The sequence below is a fragment of the Durio zibethinus genome, chromosome 4 (assembly GCF_047325235.1).
Source record: "Durio zibethinus cultivar Kanyao isolate XHJ-2024 chromosome 4, ASM4732523v1, whole genome shotgun sequence".
NCBI lineage: Eukaryota > Viridiplantae > Streptophyta > Magnoliopsida > Malvales > Malvaceae > Durio > Durio zibethinus.
In genome coordinates this window covers 36,818,327-36,841,085 of record NC_143165.1, presented here as the reverse complement: position 1 = coordinate 36,841,085, position 22,759 = coordinate 36,818,327, and the positions used below count along the sequence as shown (strand labels likewise).

Here is a 22,759-nt window from a genome sequence, read left to right as displayed (position 1 = left end):
ATAACCTTAAAAAACATTTAAAGATATTTGTTAACAAAATCATTAAATAAATAAATGTATAGTATTTAAAAAATTAATGACTAAACTAAGTGATGAATTTAAATACGAATTAGAACTTTTAAAATAAAAAAAAAAAACATTAAAGAATTGATGGAAAAAAGACAAAAAAATAAATAGGAAATTGAAGCAAATTGAGACAGGTCACCAGCAAAAGCAGAGCAGGGAAGGCAGCGGGACCATATTTATATCTCCATCGGGTCTTTTATGGGGACTTGAAAGGGGCCAACTTTGAGGGCCCAGCGAAAGCAGGCAGTTTGATTCTTTCCAATTCCCCCCACATTACCCAAATATTTACAATTTTTTTTTTTGTTTATTTTTCAAAATTTACTTTTGTAGGCATTTATTTAAGCTCACTCCCTAAACAGCAAACGAAAATAAAAGGAAAAAAAAAAAAACCTTCTCAAAGATTCTGTTCGAGGCATCCTGTTCGGTAATGATCTTTAATGCTACGTTTATTTTCTTCATTCTTAACATTACAGCTTCTTTTTCTCATCCTTTTAAGTTTGCAAAACAAAGACATAAAATTTGTTCTTCAGATCTCCTAATGTTTACTGTTTATTTTTTTTTTCCAGTAATGGCAACTTACTAGGGCTTAAAGTTTGCTGCATTTCCAGGTGAAAGCTTTTGATCCTTTTCTTTTTTTTTTTTTTTTTTTTTTTTTTACCTTATTCTGTTTTGCCGACACGGACCAGATCTCTGCTTGTTTTTCTTTTGTCTTGATTTTCCTTAACCTAAGTAGATGTGAACTTTGGTTGTTAATCTTTGTTTTTTTACTGTTGAGACTGTGAAGGAAATCTGAAAACGACAGTAAAATTTTCGAGCTTTGTTTCTAGTATTTTGTTTGTCTAGGTTTTACAGTTTCAGTTGGTGTCCTGTTCGATATCGATTTGTGTTTTTTATAAGATAGAATTTAGTCTTTTATCTTTTATGGTAGGTAGCAAGCTATTGATTATGTAGTGTACTAAAATTTTAACTGCCATTAATTGCAAGCTGTACTAAGATAGGACATTGGTTGATTTTTAAATGCTATGCTTTTACTTTTTTTTTTTATTTAATGCTTACATGTTATGCTAGAACCCGGATAATATTGAGGTTTTGCTCAGTTTTTTTTTTTTTTCCAGATTAAAAACTCGGGATTTTAATTATTTTTAGTTTTAACGGAGATGGGAAAATCCCCTGCAAAATGGATCAAGACCTTGCTTCTTGGGAAGAAATCTTCAAAGTCCAATTTGTCAAAAGGAAGGGAGAAGCTGGTAAGAAAGTAATGATTATCTTTAAATATTTAAATAGTTTTTGAAGGCTGGAAATGCTACATATTCTAATTCTTGTTCAATTATGTGCAGAATGCTGCAAATAAAGGAGAGGTATTGGTTTCTTCCAGGGTAACTGTGTCTGACCTATCATTGGATCCTCCATCAATCTCTGCACCTATTTTGGTGAGCAGTGCTAGGAATGTAGTGGATTCTGAGAAGGGTATAACCACCCAATTGCCAAATGATGGGGTCAATATTCCATGTTCAAAAGTGGATGGAAATGATGTTGCAGTTAGTAACTTTGGTAACCCAGAAGATCTTGATAGGATTAGGCTCGACCAAGCTGCTGCAAAGGCACAGGCTGCTTTCAGAGGTTATCTGGTAGCTTACTCTCTCTTAAGGTTACTGTTATACTTAAAGGTCATGAAGAGTAATGAAATGTTTAAGACATTTATTGCTATAGTATTCATTCCACTGTGTGAAAACTCTGCTGATTATTGTTGGCAGTAACGTAGCTTGTATGCACTTTCTCTATTCTGCTTATTTTGTTTGAGTTGGCATTTGGGTTGTAATGAAGGACCTCTCTTGCTCTGCATCATGCCTTGTGGTTTTGGTGATGATTGGTTGTATTTAAAGGTAAATTTATGTGAGGGTTCAATGAGATACAATTGTTTCCTACATTCTTTAACGGTATGATCTAGACCTTTCTTTTCATTGGTGGTAAAATATTTTATCAATTCTTCGTTCAAATGCTTGTGTATGTCAGACCGTACAAATGGCTGCTGGCTCTATATTTGATAGTTATTTCATACTTTCATTACTGTGTGTATGTATATATTTTAAAATTTAGCCCCTCGTTGTTGAAGAAAATAGCATAAGCAATGGCTGTTGAAGAAAATGGTATAGGCAGTGTAAGGAAGTGCAAAACTCTTTGGGGTGTTGATTACAGTAACTTGGGTTGTCTGGTACTCATTTGACTAAATGTAGCTTTTCCTATTAACACACGTATCATTTTCCTACAAGCATCTTCTTGTTGAGAGATATTTCGATTTGAAAATATTTGACTACATACTGATTTATATTACCATATGACTCCTAAACGGAAAGTTTGTAAGTATGGATTTGCATAAAGTGTAATAAAAGTACAGAATCTACTGTCTACTGTTTGCATGACCTTATAAAAGGATCATCATCCTCCCTAAAATAGTGCAGTTTTATTGATGACAATATTATATGTTCAAAGGCTCGCCGGGCATTTCGAACCCTTAAGGGCATTATAAGGCTGCAAGCACTTATTCGTGGTCACTTGGTTAGAAGACAAGCTGTTGCTACTTTATGCTCTACATGGGGAATTGTTAAGTTCCAGGCACTAGCTCGTGGTCAAAAGGTCAGATGTTCAGATATTGGCATTGAAGTGCAGGAAAAACATCAAAGACTGCTCCAGGTATTTTTCTTCTGGACCAGTGCATGATGGCTTGTCTTTTCTAGCTTTTCCGGAAAAAAAAAAAAAAAAAAAACTGGAAACGCAAGTTCTTTTATGCCCTAGTTATGTTTTTTGTTTATGTGAAAGTGCCTATGATAATAAAGGTATGTTTATGATTATATCAATATTAATATGGGAACTGGTATAGTATCCATGCGTTAATGTTAAAGGATTATTTTAGTTCGGGATGCTTATCTGAAAGTCAAAATATACCTCCTTTTTGTTTCATTCTGTGGCTTCCTGAGTAGCTAAGTGTACATAACATATCATGCTTCTAAGCTTGCTGTTATTTATTTATTTAAACAGAGCTCTAAAAGCTTGGATTCTTTCAGAGCAAGCATATCTTCTCAGGTGAAGAATTTGTCAAGTAATGCCTTTGTTCAGAAGGTATAGTGTTTTTCTAACTTTTGCTTTCTGATACTGCTATTGGATTCAGCTTAGTATCTACTTTTACTTTTGTGCTGATCGAAAGTCCATGATGTTTGGCCTTTAGGATATTTTTCATGCTCCTAAAAATTCTTGCTTGTGCCACCAAACTAGTTGTCTTAATTTTTTTTATATTTTGTTAAAACATTCTCTCAGAGGACTTAAATCTTAGGAAGCGTTTAATCGGTTTAGGAGGTGTGACTTGGTAATACACGTGTGCCATCTTTATAGAAGCCAAGGTTGCATTTCATTGCTGTTGTACATTGTGAAATGTTATAACATAAACAAAAGAGTCTTATTATGCCATGCTTAAACTTTAGAACTCTATCATGAGTGCTAAAATATTTCATATGAAAAATGTAATCCTTCTGTTGGCTCCTTTCTCTTTAATATGGAGTAACTGTCAGTGATAAATGTTTTTGATGTATGCCACTACTTAAGTACCTGTTCCTAGCTTATGGCATGTTGTTAATAGCAAGAATCATGATGTCTCAACTTATGCCGGTTTTGCTATGTACTTTTCACTGCTGTGCCAAACTGTATGTGTGATCATGCTTTTCCATAACTTTCAGATTCTGTTTTCATCACCTCCTGTACTACCTCTACGACTTCAGTATGGTCCAGAGGAGCCTAACTCATCCTGGCACTGGCTTCAACGCTGGACAAGGTCACATTTTTGGGAATCCCCTTCACAACCAATTAGGAGCCTGGCGTTGAAGTATCAGAAAAAGGGTGGTGAAAATGGACGAGGAAAAACAAAGCGAAGTGTTAGGAAACTGTCCAATGCAAAAGTTGAAAATGGGTCTAGTCGTCCTACTTCAGAGTATGAAAAACAAAAACGAGGTCCAAGGAGAGTTTCTGGCAACCCAGCAGATTCAGTTCGGGAGCATCCTCAAAATGAGCTTGAGAAGGTTAAACGCAATTTAAGAAAACTTTCTGGCTCTGCAAAGGAGTTTTCAGATAAGTCCGAGGTTGTTAATGAGAGAACAAAACAGACTCTAGAGAAAACTTCTAGTTCTGATGCTCCCGATGTTTCAGAGCAAGAATCTGCTGAGAAGATGAGAGATGTGACTGCAACACTATCAAAACTGTCAAATCTTGAGGCAGGTCCGAAAATTTCCTCCGAAGATGCTTCTCTTGATGAGTCTAATGTTTGTCCTGCAGTTGACTTGCCACCTGCAGAAAATAATGGTAAAATTGAGAACATGCCAGTAACAGAGGAGTTAACCTCTAAGGATGAGCAGGTCAGCAATGAGAACTCAAAAGCAAACCAAAGGAGAGCTTCTTTCCCTGCAAAAATTGATAATCAAGAAAATGATTTAAATACCACGCCTAAAGTGCCCAGTTATATGGCACCAACTGAATCTGCAAAAGCTAGACTTAAGGGTCAAGGCTCCTCAAGGTTTATCCGTGAGGTGGTTGAGAAAAATGGATTAAACAGGCGATATTCTCTGCCATCTTCAACCAATAGCAATCTAAGTTCACTGTCACCACGTGCTCAAAAACTGGGTCAAGTAGCTGGCAAAGGAGCTATCTGCAGTGACAAATCTCTATCATCCTCTAGAGATACTAGTGGTGAGCACGACTTAGCACTGGATGCTTTATGCCTTTCCATTTTTGTTTTTGTTTTGCCATATCAGTGTTATCTATGGATATCCGACTTAGCTATTCCCCATTCTTTCAGTAGAACATGGGAATTCATTCCCACCAATGTATGTACATTCACGTCTATATGTCTACTTAAGCATGCTCATATGTTGGTAGTTCTATGTAATATCGAGCATGCAAATTTCATTTTTAGTGTGGTATCTGAACCTGATGTTCATTTAGGGTCTTTGCTGATTATTTCTGCTTTATGAATCTTTCTTTCAAGTTGGGCTTTTAATTTCACTTAACTCTCCTGCTTGCCCAAGAATTAGGGTTGCTAGATTGTACAAAATCTAGTTGTTTGTTTCCTTCACCCTTGATTTCTGGTTTTTGTGTGAGTATCATGCCACCATTTGGTGTCTGATTTTATTTTTTTTTCTATTTTATTTTACTTAGCTTATCGTATCTGTATTTCTCATATTCACGTCAAGTAAGGTTCTCTCCCTCTATGCCTATTCTGCATGATGACTGTTCGTTATTGTTGGCTTGGTTCAGATAAGGTGGTCAGAGCTGAATGGAGGAGGTAATTTTGCACAAGAAAGCATTTTCATTGAAGTTCTCGTGGAGTTTAAGCGGATATGCAACCTAATTCAAGTTTTGTTATATGTTGTCACTTCTGATTTGTGGCTGTGGAACCAGGAGAATTAATCATCTAATCTTTTTTTCGCTTGGTGCATTTTTAAGTTTCGTTAGGACTTTCAGGAGTGTAGATCGGTAAATATTTATAGATGTTACAGTTGGTTATTTGGTCTCTTTTGGTTTTTTTGTGTTTGTATAATTCGTTAGCTCCCGTTTTCACCGATTTGTATCCTAGTTCAAACATGATAATCTCTTTCCATTTAATATCATGACGGAGACAGTGTGCTGATCTGCAAATGTAATGCTTTTCGATTTCGTAGATGTTAATGTTCCATCATATTGAGTTGATTCTGTAGGGTTTACTGTATGCCCAAACCTACTGGTTTGAACACTGTTAGTCTTATTACTCATTCTCGACTCAGTACATTAATAAATGTCTTGAGGTCAGAGGATGTTATAGCTCCTTGAATGTGATCTTAATCAAAAGATCACGAGATGGAACCTGAGTGCCAAGTATGGAGGCACTTGTGTTCCTTGTCTTGTTGAGGTTGGTGCTTGCTAGGAAAGGTAAAGCTTGACCTCATTTTGCTATAAATCTCCTCCACTTGGGGTAGAATTCCACATATTACGGGATGCTGTCAGTATTATTTGGGGTTTGTTGAAGAAGTTTGAATGAATTTGGTAATTTTATTTCATGGTACAGCCACAGGTTGAAAATTTTGTTGATAGTTCTTGCTTCCTACTGGCTTTGCCGAGGTCATCCCTTAGCCAATGCAAAATGCATTAAGTGAAATTCCTGGAGTCCAAGTGGGGTGAAACCTTGCCAGGCCAACTGTATATCCATTTCCCAGGTAAATGCATCCATAGCCGGCCGATATTCCACCGTACTGTAGCACCAGTGTTATATGTCCATAGTAAATTCCCTGTGTTGGCGTCGATGGCATATATGGGTCCATTAGGGGCTACGGACCCTGCGAAAAGGACGCCACTGGCCACTGTAACTGGCGCCTGGGCAGTGTCATTGCTGGGGTTTGCGGTGGACCATACAATTTCTCCTGTATTAGCATCCAAAGCTACTCATGCCCCTGCAGTTATTGTTTGGTTAGATGGTGTGAGCATGAAACTTTGGCGGTTGCTGTTAGCAATGTTGGTATAAATTCTTCTTCCATCTGTGGCTGCACCCCATTGTCCTCCTCCCTCACTGCCACCCGGTCCTGCGAGCTGACGACTGCAAATTTTAGTCACAAAAATGCGTGGTTTTCATGTGAATAGAATCGCTTTATTTTCCCTGTCTACTTTGCTGCAACTTTAATGATTTGCATCAGAAAGGCAAAAAGAACAGTTTCATACTTATATTAAACCAGACTATATCACCATTGTCACGGTCTAAAGCCCACGCAAACCCACTCTTTTGCACTGCAACAGCAACATCACGAAATGTGCCATTAGAAATTATACTTAGGAGCATTGGAGCTTCTCCAAAGTCCGCATCTAAATTAGGTCCCGGAGGACAGTCACGGTTGTTAGGAACTAGACAAGCAAAATAAAAAATGTCATAGCCCCCCAATTGCCTGGCCCATCTGATCCTTCCGGAATCGATGTCCAGGGCTACAATCGAGTTGCAGTTTATATCAGGGCCTATGCACTGATCAGGATGACTTGGTTTTGTCTGATTGTTTTGCTCTTCTTGACATTTTAGAACTTCAGCAGGAGCCGTGTAGAGGTTCCCAGTTGCCACATAAACTAATCTCCTGTTTATATCAATAGCAGGACTGCTTCCCCATACAGCTGCTCCTGCATAGCCTCCCAATCTTCCTCCATTATCTGGAAGCATATAGGTCTGCCATAAGATTGCCCCGGTTCGGAGGGCTAGCTTTACAACACTGCCTCTGAAAGTGCAGCATTGCCTGGTGGTAATCCCTCCTGTAGAGATGACATTCCTACATAGAACGCCCTGCAGGAAAATCAAATAAATAAATCTTTAACAAAAAAAAAGAAAAAACCCTGGAAGGATAGAATCTAAAGGTGACTAACCCCATGTAAACTGTTCCAGAACCAGTGATCAGATCCCGGGGACGCGGATCTAGTTTAGTAGACCAAACAAGTCTCCCTGTTGATCGGTCAACAGCAGTCACAACTGCTGGCCCGTATATCCCTACAATCAATAGGTCACCGTCGACTGTTGGGGTTGATCTTGACACCGTAACATTTACAACAACTCCAGTGCCAGTTAGTCCAGTTAACTCACTAAGATTCTGCTTCCATATCAGGGCACCATTGAATGCATTTACTGCATACGAATATCCATTCCATGATGGGAAATAGACTACTCCATTTGCAACTGCTGGAGTTGCTGATATGTCTTTGCCAGCAGAGAATGCCCATCTTAATGCCAAGTTCTTGACAGTTATTGGGTTGAGAAATACTTCTCCAGCAGCATAACTTCTGTTAGCTAAATCACCCCCATGATTTAGCCACTGAGAATCATATGGCAGAATCTTATGTTAGTAAATAAACTTTTGTTTCAGGGCCAAAGTCCAAAAGTAATGAGATAATGAATAAAGATGATATAAGAATAGAGTTTGAGAAAAATAATGAAGCTTACAGCAGCGTCTGTATAATCCATGGCTGCAAAAGAACACATAGCCACGAGAAGAATGACTATGATGCCATTATTTCTGGGAGTCTGGGTATAGAGCATGGCAAGGAAAAATTATACTATTATTGAAGGGATGGGAACGGACTTCTATCTATACATTTATTTCATTTCAGAGTGCTATATATGCTAGAAGTTTTGGATTGTTAGAACAAATATAGCATGTCAAGTTTCACATTTAAAAGTAAGCTATACCAGACTGAAGCGGGGATTATCAAGCGTTAAAGTGACTGATTTCCAGCTGCTTAGCTGGTAAACAGTCGAAATTGGTCAAAAGTTTGTTTGTGTTATGCGTGTCTCACGTTTCATATTGAAAATATACCTTTTCCCCTTAAGTATAAAGATCATCCATGGCATGATGCCCCCTTCTGCATGCCTTACGGGACCATATGAAAATGGGGAGCCTGCCAATATAAAGATTCTAGACTGATAATTTGGCTACAGTATTACGCCGTGTGGAGCCTAATTATCCTTATATAATATTATTAGTAAGGGTATTTTGGAAATTTTATCCATGTAATTTGATTGCCTTAATTATACTTATACATGTGGATAGCAGCCATTAGTTTGTAATTATCCTTCTTCATATTGAGTTTTGACATAACATTGGAATTGCAGTATCATTGAAGATACTGCTCAAATTATTTACGAAGCTGAAAAGATTTTTCATCTTAACTTTTGAATCTACATAAAGTACCATGAAAGGCAAAGTAAAGATTCTTCTGCATTTTTAATCAGTTCACTTTTTAATTTCCCCGTTTCAATTTAGCATGAGATATTCACTGACATATAGTGTTAAACAAACAGAAGATCAAGATCAAGTCTAATCCCTGATTGGATATTGTTTTCTCTTCAATCAACATTAGAAGAAAAGGATACTCCTTTAAATCCACTTCTTGATTGCTATGATCAAAGGAACATTAGGACAAACTGACAATCCTTTGGAAAGAACAAATGACAGCAAACATCAGTTTGAAGGGTCTAGCCAAGAACGTAGTAGAATTTATGTTGGTTCATCATAACTTAAAGTACTAAGTTCAATTTTTACGTAAGCATCAGCATCCATTGAGATTTTCTAGAAATGCTCGGAATGTAATAAATCTAAGGCGGCGTTCATTATTGTTGAATAGGAATGTCTTTTTCTTTTTTTTGTCGGATGGTTGATTGAATAGGGAATGTCTCATCCTTGACTGCTTTAGTTTTGCTGAGTTTCGTTACAGCTATACAACTGCGATTATATTGATGAAGAAACAGCAATAAACTGCCGTTCTGGTAGTCCCCGTGATCATCTCAGGGAAGTTCTTATTACTGGTGTATTAGAGCCACTCAAACTCAGCAAGTTCAGCAGGCGCAAGCTCGGAAGATGGTTGCACGTCTGACACTTGCAGCAGCAGCTCTGACCCCAGACTTAAAGACTGTAGCTCACAGAAGAGGCACCTGCTCAAAGGATTCAGATAAGACTTAGCTGATTCAACAATTGGACTTATTCAAATGGTTATGAATTCCTTTAGATAAATTCTTCGCTAGTAGTTGTAGCTCAATTTTAATCCTAGAATAAGATTAGCTCTTGTAAATAAAGATAATACCAAAACAATTAATAAATAAAATGAAGAAAAATATAAAAAATAATACCAAAACACCATAACTCAACTTTGTGGCTAGAGTAGAGCTCAGTTGCAGGCATGAAACTGGCTGAAAAAGTTTGGGAAATGGCTCGACTCAACTTAGGTGTGGATTGTTGGATTCCAAGATTGGTTACCGGAATTTGGGTAATTACACTAGAATTTTGTGCCCAATTGCTATCAAACTCTTGCTCCTACTTGTTCCTTTATTTTTTTTCCAACTGTTCTCTAATTGTTGTGTCATTTTGTTCTGTGATTTAAAAGTCTATTTATAGGCACAATAAGAAGAATTTCATATTGATTCCAACTCCAAAAATTAAAATTATCATGAAAAAAATTTATTTTTGAAAAGTTTAACTTCAAATTTAATCATGATAAAACTACATTATCACCAATCACTTCTTTTTAATTTATGGCCATTCATTCTTTTTTTTTAATTATTTTTTTAAACAACCAAATAAATATAAGAAAATATAATTAAAGATAAATAACAAATAAGCAAGATAAAATAAGTAATAAAATAAAAAAAGGATAAATAAATATATATATAAACAAAGTAAAAACATAATTTTGAAATTAGACTTGGATCAAATCTGAGCCTAATTGATTTGGGCCTTTGGCGTTGAAATTAAATCGAGCCCAATTGATTCAGACCCAAAACTAAATTGGATATCTACAGCTGCTCATTTTTTTCTCATTTTCTGTGCAATAGGATTTATGCAAAAACATAAACAACCTATTACGTCCAAGTGCAGATTATTCACCCCTCCTTGTTTTATCCTTTTTTTTGTTTTTATATACTTTTTATTTTTATTATTATTATTTTTTTACGTCAAGCTCCTTGAAAATAGAGGCATATAACTTTAAAAACAAAGATGACACCCAAAGGTTTTGATGATCATGCTTGAAAGTCTTATAGATCGCGTCTAAAAAACTAAGAGATTAGGTCCGGAGGTCTTACAAATCATTCTTAATATTGAAAAATACTTCTTTGAACAAATGCTCCATAACTTTAAAAAAAGTACCTAAAGGTTTTAAAAGATCATGCTTGGAGATCTTATAAATCTCAATTATAAAACAAATTTAACTTAAAAGACTTATGAATCTTGCTCAGAGGACTTGGTGATTATGCCTAAAGGACTTATAACAAATTCAGCTTAAAAGACTTACGAATCTTACCTGGAAGACTTGGTGATTATGCTCAGAAGACTTATAACAGATTTGGCTCATGTATATGTCAAAGCACAATAAGAAGAATTTCATATTTATTCCAACTCCAAAATTTAGTATTATCATGAAAAAAATAAAATTTACTTTTGAAAAGTTTAACTTCTAATTTAATCATAATAAAACAACATTATCACCAACCACTCTTTTTTAATTTATGGCTATTCATTCTTTTTTTCAATTATCTTTTTTTTTAAATAACTGGATAAATTTAAAAAAAATTAGATAAATATAAAAAAATATAATTAAAGATAAACAATAAATTAGCAAGATAAAATAAGTAATAAAATAAAATAAAAATGATAAATAAAAAAATATATAGATAAACAAAGTAAAAACGCAATTTTGAGAATTAGGCTTAGATCAATGTCATAACGGTTTTGGGACCGCCAAACGTAATGGGTTTTAAAATCGAGAAAAATAAAAACGAGTCACCATCAATTTTTTTTAGGGTGTGATTGACTACTCAAAAGTTTATCTTTTTAATAAAACTATAAAAACGGGTTTAAAGTTTATCAAAAAGATAAATTTTGGTTTACGAAAAAAAAATCAGGTTGGATCCGGGAGTCGATTACGTGTGGGGAGGGATTAGCACCCCCACAACGCCCATAAATTGGTACCATTTAATTATGTGCTATTTTTGGTATTGGATAAAAATGGTTTTGACTTTAAATTTAATACTAATTCGCTTCGTTTTAAAAAATATTTTTGCTAAAATTTTTATTTAGAATATTGAAAAAATCTTTAAGTTAAAGAATTATCTTAAAATTCTCCAACATCTAGGCAGAATTTAAAATAACTCTTTTCACTTAAGATTTAACACAACAATCCTTAAAATGAAATAACACTCTTTATAGAAAATTGTTGGTGACTCTCCAACATCCAGGCAGAGTACTAAGAATTTTTTCTTTTATAATGTTATTTTTATTTTATTTTATAATATCAAAAAAAAATTTAAATGTATTATTCTTTTTTATTATAAAATATTTTATTACCAAGTAATAAATAAAAATTAAAGACAGAATAATACAAATAATCTCTAATAATAACATGCTAACATATATATGCCAATGAATGTTATGTAGGATAAGATGTAATTTTAAAGTTGGATTATTAAATATAATGAGACCACCCCGACTCTCCAACATCTAGGCAAAACTTAGGTGCGACTATTTATATTTAAGATCCCAATTTACTATTATACTTTTTATTTATTAATCTTATTATTAAAGCAAATTAAGAACTTGTATGAAAAACTTAATGAAATAAAATTTCCTAAATACCCCATCATTTAGGTAGCATTCGGAAACAAATAATTTCAAATGGAATTTTTACACATGTCCTTAAGATTTTCAGAAGGTTTTGAATAAGGGTTTGAGTAGAGGTTTTGAATGTTTGGTTTTAAGGTTTACAGTATTTTAAGGCTTGAATTTTAGGATATGAAAGGTTTAGGGTTATGATTTAAGGGTTTGAATTTAAGGGATCGTTTTTAAGAAAATACGAACATCTTTAAAAATCTCCAACATCTAGGCGGATTTTCGAAGCAAGTTTGATTTTAATGACTTTTGAAAATTAATTTTAAAAAATCTTATATATTTCTTTTTATGAAAATTTATTAATAATAACTCCCCAACATCTAGGCGAAATTATTTTTTTAAGAAAATATTTTTTATCCCCCTCCAACATCTAGGTAGAAAAAATAATAATAATTATTCTATTATTATTATTATTATTTTAAGTATTTTTAATATATATATTTTAATCATTATCTTACTTATTTTCATTTTTATTATTATTAAAATAATTAAAAAACTTATCCTAACAAATTTAAGACTTATCATGCATAATATATAAAAAAAAACTTAAAATAACAAAAATAATGATATATAAAAAAATTAGAAAATTGAAAAAAAAATATTTTTACCTGAACTGGATTGATCAACGATCCGATCAACGACGATTTGGTTGGACCGAAAAAGGTTCGGTTCGACGCGCAATTCAGTTGAGCCGGTTGAGGCACGGTTCAAGCCTGTCTAGGGAGCTATTCGGGCCGATCTGATCAAACCGATTCAGGGTTGCTGAGGAACTGGGTTGGCAGGTCGGTTGCGCTAACCTCAGGTAGGGTCCAGGTCCACACACGGATCTCCCTTGCCCAATACGACGTCATTTTGGCCTTTAGGCCTTTATATATAACGAAAAAAAAAATTTTGTTCATTATTTTTCTGTTTAAAAAAAAACGAGGGGAGAGCTCCAGAGCTTTCGCCGTCCGGTCATCAGGCTGTCGTGCCGACCGTCGGTGATCGAAAAATTATTAAAATTCACCGTAATGCTCATCTCGACCTCCTGAGTTCAGATCCGAGATCTTTTTTGGGAGAACAAGCCCTAATCGACGTAGATCAGGGTTTGAACTTTTTTGAGTTTTTTGTTTCTTTTTTTTTTTTTGTAAAACGAAGACTGATATGATTTTTTTATTCTTGCAGGGAGCTTTGACGCTAAGGTTCCTCCCTACAGGAAATATTGTGTTGTTTTTTTTTTTTTTTTTACAGTATTTTTTTGTAACGTCACTCCCTCTTTTTTCTTCCTTTAACTGTTCGGTCAGGAGCTCTATTTATAAAGCTTCGACCATGCGTGGCATAGGTTTGATAGTGAGGGTAGTAAATAGGACATGGGTAGTAGGGTAAACGGGCAGTGATATGGGTGATTAGAGGGGTGTGATAAGGTGGTAGTGTATGGTGACAGTAGTGCCGGGGAATGGATCAATGCCATCCTTTTTTTTTATTTTTTTTGTTTTGTCCTTTTTTTTAAATAATTAATTAATTTTTAATTTTAATTAAACCAATTTTATTATTATTATTATTAAAATCATTATTATTATATATATATATATAAAATATACCGGACAAACCCGGTGTCTACAATCAAATCTTAGCCTAATTGATTTGGGCCTTTGACCCTGAAATTAAATCGGACCCAATTGATTTAAACTCCGGACTAAATTGAGTGTTTACAGCTATCTCTCTTTACGCATTTTTTGTGCAATAAGAATTGTGCAAAGACATGAACAACCTATTACGTCTTGGTCCAGATTATTCACCCATCTTTTTTGTTTGTTTTTATTATTATTATTTTTTACCTCAAGCTCCTCAAAAATAGAGGCACATAACTTTAAAAATAAGGATAACACCCAAAGGTCTTGATGATCATGCCTAGAAGTCTTATAGATTGAGTTTGAAGAACTACGAGATTAGGCTTGGAGGTCTTACAAATCATTTCTAATATTGAAAAATGCCTCTTTGAACAAAGGCTCCACAATTTTAAAAAAGGTACTCGAGGGTTTTAAAAGATCATACCCAGAGATCTTACAAATCTTAATTCTAAAACAAATTCTACTCGAAAAACTTATGAATTTTACTTGGAAGACTTGATGATTATGTTCGAAGGTCTTATAACAAATTCAACTCAGAAGACTTACGAATCTTGCCTGGAGGACTTGGTGATTATGTCCAAAGAACTTATAACAAATTAAGCTCATGCATATGTCCAAGCACAATAAGGAGAATTTTAAATTTATTCCAACTCTAAAAATTAAGATTATCAGGAAAAAAATAAAATTTATTTTTGAAAAGTTTAACTTCAAATTTAATCATGATAAAACTTCATTATCACCAGCCATTCATTTTTAATTTATGGCCATTCATTTTTTTTCAATTATCATTTTTTTAAATAACTAGATGAATTTTTAAAAATTAGATAAATATAAGAAAATATAATTAAAGATAAACAACAAATAAGAAAGATAAAATAAATAATAAAATAAAATAAAAAAGATAAATAAAAAATTTATAGATAAACAAAGTAAAAACATAATTTTGACAATTAGGCTTTGATCAAATTTGAGCCTAATTGATTTGGACATTGGCCTTGAAATTAAATCAAGCTTATTTGATTTAGATTTTAGACTAAATTGGGTGTCTATAACTGTCCTTTTTTGCACATTTTTTGTATAACAGGAATTGTGCAAAAATATAGACGGCTTATTACGTCCGAGCTCAGATTATTCACCCTTCTTTTTTATCTTTTTTTTGTTTTTATTATTTTTTTACGTCAAGCTTCTCGAAAATATAGGCACATAACTTTAAAAATAAGGACAACACTCAAAAGTTTTGATGATCATGCCTAGAGATCTTATAGATTGCGTATGAAGAACTAGGCGATTAGGCTCGGAGGTCTTACAAATCATTCGTAATATTGAAAAATACTTCTTTGAACAAAGGCTCCATAACTTTAGAAAAAATACTCAAAGGTTTTAAAAGATCATGCCCAAAGATATTACAAATCTCAATTTTAAAATAGATTCAGTTTAGAAGACTTATAAATCTTACTTAAAAGACCTGGTGATTATGCCCGAAGATCTAATAGCAGATTCAGCTTGAAAGGTTTATGAATTTTGCTCGAAGAACTTAATGATTATGCTCGAAAGACTTATAATAGATTCAACTCAGAATACTTATGAATCTTGCCTAGAGAACTTGATGATTATGCTTGAAAGACTTAAAAATTATGCCTAAAGGTATTTGAAAAAGCATTCGAAAGCTTATAGGATATACTCGGAGGTTTTAAAAAGTATTATCTAAAATTTTTGAAAATTGATACTCAAAAGTTTTAACAAATACTTGAGATAAAATCTTATTCAATCTCCACATCAAAGTTTTCTTTTTTACCAAATTTTAAGTTTAAACATTTTTCTCTTGTCTGTTAAAATATGCAATGAGTGCAACACTCGAAATGAATGTGATGATATAATGCATGAAATGCATGTAATGGATGCAATGCATAAAATCTATACCATATGTTCTGAATTATGATAATATGATTATAGAAACCCACATTTTCTTCTCTCTTTCCATGATATAACCTCTGGACTAGCTGGCATGTTCTTTTACAAACTAAAGCAAACATTTTCAAAATTTTCTAAATTCAAACCCCATCTTTCTCACTAACAATCTTTTACTTTTAGCGTTCACCTTGCCCTATAAATATTTCTTTCAACATGGTACTTATCTATTTCCCACAATTAGTATTGAGATTTAAATGAACATTTTGAACATTTCATAAAATTTTCACCAATAGTAATAGATGTTACCCCACTCTAATATCAATTTTTCACATGAGATCAAATCTTTTAAAAATTGGTGATTACTATTTAGAATGAATGTGATGAATTACAACTTGGTTTTCTAAAAGAATGCAATGGTTTGGCATATTATGATCTTAGTTATTAAAGAAAACTTGACCATTAAATAAGAAAGGGATTGTCAGTGTCTTTTTATTTAGGTTCACAAATGAATATGATCTTTTAAAGTACAATCTATTTTGGTACTCTTTTCAATTCTTGATATATAGTATTTTAATGAATGCCAAGACTAGTTATACTAGGCTCCAAGTTTTGGGAAATAAAGAAAAGGTTTAGATTTTAGAATAATTGTTAAAAATAGGGTTGATCAAAGTCTTTAATGCATCGAGGTTCATCAAAAAATACTTATTGCATCAATCAGTTTCATGAGTTACTTTCAAATTTTCACTATTGCTCTAAACTGCCTTTTCGGGTTTTCACCCTAAAGCCTTATTTTTTTTTTCATTCTTTTATGATTACTCCATCATGCATTTAAGCACGCAAAATTCATTTAAAACCAAATTGATAATTTTTTTGATGAGCAAACCTTTCAATTTAGGTATCCATACATGATCAAAATGAACTTTTCAAAAGACATAACGTGGGCTGGGGTTTAAGGTTTTGAAAGAAAAGAAAAACAAGCCCAAAATTTGTGTTTAAGGTTAATTGAACTAATGATCATTTCTTTCCCAAAGGACATTTTCCTTTCATCAAAATATGCATTTTTTTTCTTCATTTTTTCTTTTTTGTTTGCATGAATTCAAAAACTTTAAAACTCAACTTATTTCAAACTTGCCCCATAGCATAAAGCATTATTTGCTAGCCCCTTAACAAGATTAGATGCCCTCTTAATAAGATCTCCCATTTTTTGAACTTGCCCTTAAATTTGAAGGATGATTCTTGGTTTGGGTTCAAAAGAAAAAATTGATAGGCTTAAAACGGGTAGCAAAAGGATTTTTTTTCATGAAAAGAATTTGAGAAGATAGCCATTTCTCATTTCAAGTATGGATACTTCCATTGAAAAATAATTCTCAAGAGATAACTTTTTGTCTCATTGATTTTAGCTTCATTTAAATGTCTCACATGCATGATATCATAATCATATTTTTTTTTACTTTTTTTTACTCATATTCATAATGCATTTTTTCATTTTTTTACTCAAGTAATGCTTAATAGTCTTCTTTTTCATAATCCATTCGAATGTTCATCAATCAAAACAATAAAAAAAAAAGTTATTTAGGACATTAAGTAAGTTTAGCTTTTTCAGTAGATTTGTCCCAAGATGAAGTCAGAAGATCACTTGATGAAAGACTGACAAAGAGAAAAATGTTGCATAAATCAACATGCTGAACAACTTGAAAAAATATGGCTTGTGCGAATTTGGGATTTGGGTGGTGAAGAGTTTGAAATAGCCTTGATACTCATTAAATCATCGAAATTCAAAAGCTTAGGAAAGTGCATTAAAAGATTTACAAATTAAATAACCATCTAATTGCTCATAGCCCAAATGAAAATTAATGATTTTTTAGGTTCATCATAGTAAAGTGGAGTGAAGCTTTCATTGCTAAAGATTTTCAAGGTTCTTAATCATCCAATTAAAAAGAATGAAATGTTCAGGGTAATGACTCATGATGCTCATTCTTAACAGTAATCACTAAAATTTTTTGAGATTTTTCACATGTATTTGAAAAATTAATTATGTAATATTGAAAAAAATAAAAACTTATTACAAACTTTTAAAATTTTCCCACAATACATGTTCAAGACATCAATCTATGACAAAGCAAATTTTCATTACTTAAAAAGTGCTTGGGTCAAAGTGCCATTATGAATGAGACTTTCAATCTTCTCTTTTAACTACCTATATTTCTCAATTGAATGCTTAATTGCCCCCATATGATAATCACATTTACTGTTTGGATCATAACTCTTCGCTGATGGATTAAAAATTATTTTTAAAAGAACTGGGATGAGGTACTAGTACTTTACCAATAGAGATAAAAGATCATAAATCAAAATTAAAATTTTTTAAAAAATATTTCTTGATCTCTTTTTATTGTTTAATGATGGAATAGTAGATGAAAGATAAGGACTTGTATAAAGAATTCATTGTTGTGCTGGCTGGTGAAAGTAAGGATTCTAAAAAAAGTTATTTATGGCAGGATAACAAGGCTGGTAAATATGGTATTGGGTAAAGTCTTTAGCTTGTTCGCCTTTATAAATCACAGCTTGAACATTTCCTCTTTCCATTCTAAGTGCATTAACTTCCTTTATACTAGCTATATTATTCTCTTTAAATTTTTCATTTTTTATGACATTCTCTATTATCTATCCAGATATGACCATGTAACAAAATCCTTAGTTGTATTTTCAATTATCTTCTCATAATATGAAACTTTAAGAGTGTTGACAAATAGAATTGTAATTTTTTTTATTAGAGGTTGTTAAACTTGGGCAGCAACATCTCTTCACTTTTAAGCAGATTCTCTGAAGCCTCAACATTTTACTTTTTCATGCTTTGTAAAGACAACCGATCAGAAGCCAACTCTACAATATGCTTGTATTGGGTTACAAATGCCTTAATCAATTCTTTCCATAAAGTGAGGCGAGTTCTATCCAACTAAGCATATCACCTAATAGCGGACCTCGTAAGATTGTCTTGGAATCTATAAATCAAAAGCTTGTAATCACGAGCATAGGTAGACATCTTTTTGCAATACACAATGACATATGTCATTAGGCATTTAGTCCCATCATATTTTTTAAATTTAGGGACCTTGAACTTGGGCATAATAATAACATTTGGTACAGGCAAAGCTCAAATACGTCCATAGATCCATAAAAATTGATTTCTTTAATAGCTCGAAGCCTCTCTTTTATGAGATCTATATTCTTTTTAGAACTTAAATTTTTTACTGTTTCAAATGATCTTTTTTTCAATTATTTTGACTTTTCAAGATCATCAAGAATTAAAATTGGTGCAGCTCTTGATAGTATTCTGGGATAAGAGTATGCCCTAAAAAGTGGTGCTTACTGTGATTGTGCTCTTTGAGATTTTTGTATGCGAGCTTTTTCCACTTTTTTCAAATTTCCCAACATTTTTATTATCTGTGCTAGATCTTTTCTTATTTCATCTTGAGCTTTCTCCATTTTCTCAATTCAACTATGTTGTTCTAGCTCAATGAATAAATTATCTTGACAATCAAGCACTTGAACCTTTACTACCATAATTATCAAATTAGGATGATGTCTAACTATAAATGTGTGCAAACAAAAAAGATTTATATGAATGAATGGATACATTGAGTGTTATCACACATAATAAGAAAGAGAAAAAAGAAAAAAAAATCTTGAATTAAAAATTAAAAAATTGTTTTAACAAAATATCCAAAATATTCCTAAAAATCCTAAAATCTATTGCTTGGTCTTATATTTCAACTTTAAGATTATTGTACTACCATAAATAAATTCAACCATTATGATTAGGTAATGACCTCTCAACAATCTTGGGTTTTTCATCTTTCTTAAAACTCAATAAGCCAAATTTGAATAAACTTTGCACCTTGTGTTTGAAGGTAAGGTAATTTTCTATCGAATTATTTGTATTCCTATAGTGATAATCACACCAAGCTTCAGCATTATACTATTTAAGATAAAGAGATTCTAATGGTTTTAAAAGAACTAGTGCGATCAAAAGATTTTGAAAAATTTATGAGAATAGCTCATTGTATGTCACAAAGATTTGATCAATGATAGCTCTCTCTTTTTTCTTACTCAATGATTTCTTGGGTTAAGCCATAAGTGGACTTATAGGTGTAGTCTTGGAATAGAAATGGGTATATATGATTAAGGGTTCATTGGAAAATTTGATTGTTGAATAGGCTGATAAGCATTATTCATAACTAGGCCATAGTATGGGTTTGGGCCAATCTGTAAGGGTTGAATGTGATCAAGTTCTATTTATGGTGTCAAAAAAGATTGTTGAGGTTGAGGATAAGGATTTGGGAATAGGCTAATATGTGGGGTTGGCACGAAGTTAGAAAGCTTTATCTCTTTTTTGACTTGATCTTTTCTTAAACCATTGGATGCATTGGCACGACTTAGACCAGCATCGGTATTTTGAGAGACATTTTGATCTTGGCAAATTGGTTGCTTAATGTACACATGAATTGGTAAGGACTTTTGAGAATGGGTCACTTTAAGATTTTTAACCCCTTTCACTTACTTGGCAAGTTTGTTTTCACCTCTCGTAAGTCATGCCTCAATTTTTCTTGGATGAGTTCCAAGGCTTGGATCTGCACTTCTAATTGATCACTTATTTTTACTAAACTACTACCCCAGATAAAGTAAAATATTTCTATATTATGTAATATTATAATGGATGCATTACGTGAATGATGATGCTTCATAAATTAATGTGATGCATAAAATGAATGAAAATAGATAAACAAACAAGTAAAACAACTATGAACCTACATATGACTCTTATAAACAGAGAGTACCAAATAAGAACAAAGTAAGCATCCAATACGAAAAAAGAAAAAGATAAATAGGTTAATGCACAACTCATGTATAACAAAAGGTATACAACTTAATTTTGGATCATTTTTACAAAAAGGAAGAACATGGCTTTACCTATAGGTTAAGTCCATTATGACTTATTATATGTGGTTTGGGATTAACTCTACAAGTTCCCAAATTGTCCCTTACATCATTGTCTATCACAGACTAATAAGACAATCTCAATCCACACCCATCACAGGCTACCAACGAAAAAGATTCAATTTGAGTGAAAGTATTTCATTAACCATTGCAGATATTATTATCTCAGATAGCGTAAATACTTTACTCCCTCTTAAAAGGGATGGAGCTTGGGTATAAAGCTCATGTGATGCATATACATATGATAATGTGTGTGAAGAAACACATATATCTTTATTCAAAATTCTACCAAGTGAAAGAATAAAGTAAATGCCAACAAAGAATAATCAATAATTTAAGATCAACCAAACCAAAAGTTAGGATAATTTAAAATTAAATAATGGACTGACTCTCTATGTCCTCAGTGGAGTCGTCAAACTGTCATAACGTATAAATTCGTAAATTTATAGCTAGACATAACCTAAAAAGTCACCACCAATCTTTTTTAAGGTGTGATTAGCCACCTAATGAATCTATCATCTTAAGGATATCCTAAACTTAAGTAAGGATCCGTAAAAATATATGTTCTAGTATGAATTTCAAAACTAAATTTAGAAATTTAGTTATGTGTAAAGAAAGTTATAGCGCCCCCACAATACCCATCTTAATAATCATCTTGGTTCTAACAGTTTTTACTTTAATGTTTACATATTAGAAATAATTTTCAAGACTTCTCCATTGATCTGGCATAATCCTTAAAAATACTTTCTCACCTTAAGAGTATTAAAAAATCTCATTTGTTTTCTTAAAAATACTCTATTGTCGGAAATTAACTTAATCATTTTTTTTTTAATTTTTTATTGAAAAAATATATGATTTTTCCACCATTTGGGCCAAAATTAGAAATATTTCTTACCTAAAAATATCTTAGATAATCATTCATTTTGCAATTATTAAGAATTTTATCCTCAAAATTTATTTTATTTTTACAAGTTTCATTTCTAAATTTTTTACAATTTGGACCTAATTTAGAAATATCTTTCCTAAAATTTAGTCTCCATTTATTCATCATTTATCTTTTAAAAAAAATAATATAACAATTATTTTTTTGAAGTCTTATCTAAATACTTCTACTATTTTGGTTGAATTTTAAAAATAAATTACTTAGAAATCTTATGAAAATTCAACAATTTGTGATTTTTCTTAACATTTTATCTTTGGATAATCATCATATATTTTAACACCAAGATTTTTTAAAGTCATATTTTTAATTTTTAATTTTTAAAAAAAATAAAATTACTTTTATTGAAATTTCATATAAATTATTTCACCATTTAAGTTAAATTTAAAAAAATTCCTCACTTAGAGATTTCTTTAAAAATTTATCATTTGAAAATTTTAAGAATCTCATCATTGGAATAATTGTTAAGTCATTTCCAAGAATTTTATTAAATTTATTTATATTTTTTATTTAAATTTGAAAATAAATATTAATTATTGTTATTGAAATGTTATCTAAATTTTTCTTTCATTTGAGTCAAATTTAGAAAAAAAAAATTTCTCAACTAGAAATTTTCTAGAAATTAACCATTTGTAATTTTTAAAATTTATTATTGGATAATTATTATTTATTTTCAAAATCTTATTAAAATTTTATTTTATATTTGTTATAATTTAAAATTAACTCCTTTAACAATTTTTCTAAAATTAAAAAAAATCAAATGAAATATATCACAAATAAATAAATAATAATTAAATAAACAGAACTCATAAATAAATAAATAAATAAAATACAGAAAAGAAAAAGAAAACAATACCAAAACACCATGACTCGACTTGGTGGTTAAAGTAGAGCTCGGTTGCAAGCACGAAACTGGATAGAAAGGATTAGGAAACGGCTCGATGAATTTAGGTGTGGGTTGCCGGATTCTAAGATTGATCGCCAAAATCTTGGTAATTACGTCGAAATGTCGTGTTCAATTATTGTCAAAC

At 32.1% G+C, this 22,759-nt stretch overlaps 1 protein-coding gene across 2 annotated transcripts; it reads left to right on the top strand.

The window, feature by feature from the left end:
• Positions 1–279: 279 nt before the first annotated feature.
• On the top strand, positions 280–5,769 carry LOC111288245 (protein IQ-DOMAIN 29-like). 2 transcript variants are annotated; one of them, XM_022879050.2, is made up of 8 exons: positions 280–490; positions 633–674; positions 1,182–1,313; positions 1,404–1,694; positions 2,557–2,757; positions 3,103–3,183; positions 3,795–4,797; positions 5,365–5,769. In XM_022879050.2, the coding sequence occupies exons 3-8, from the start codon at positions 1,224–1,226 to the stop codon at positions 5,394–5,396; spliced, it is 1,698 nt and encodes a 565-aa protein (XP_022734785.2). In that variant the 5' UTR covers positions 280–490; positions 633–674; positions 1,182–1,223; the 3' UTR covers positions 5,397–5,769. The 2 variants fall into 2 exon arrangements, with proteins under 2 accessions (XP_022734785.2, XP_022734786.2); XM_022879051.2 differs by having other exon boundaries at positions 305–490; positions 1,213–1,313.
• The last annotated feature ends 16,990 nt before the right edge of the window (positions 5,770–22,759 follow it).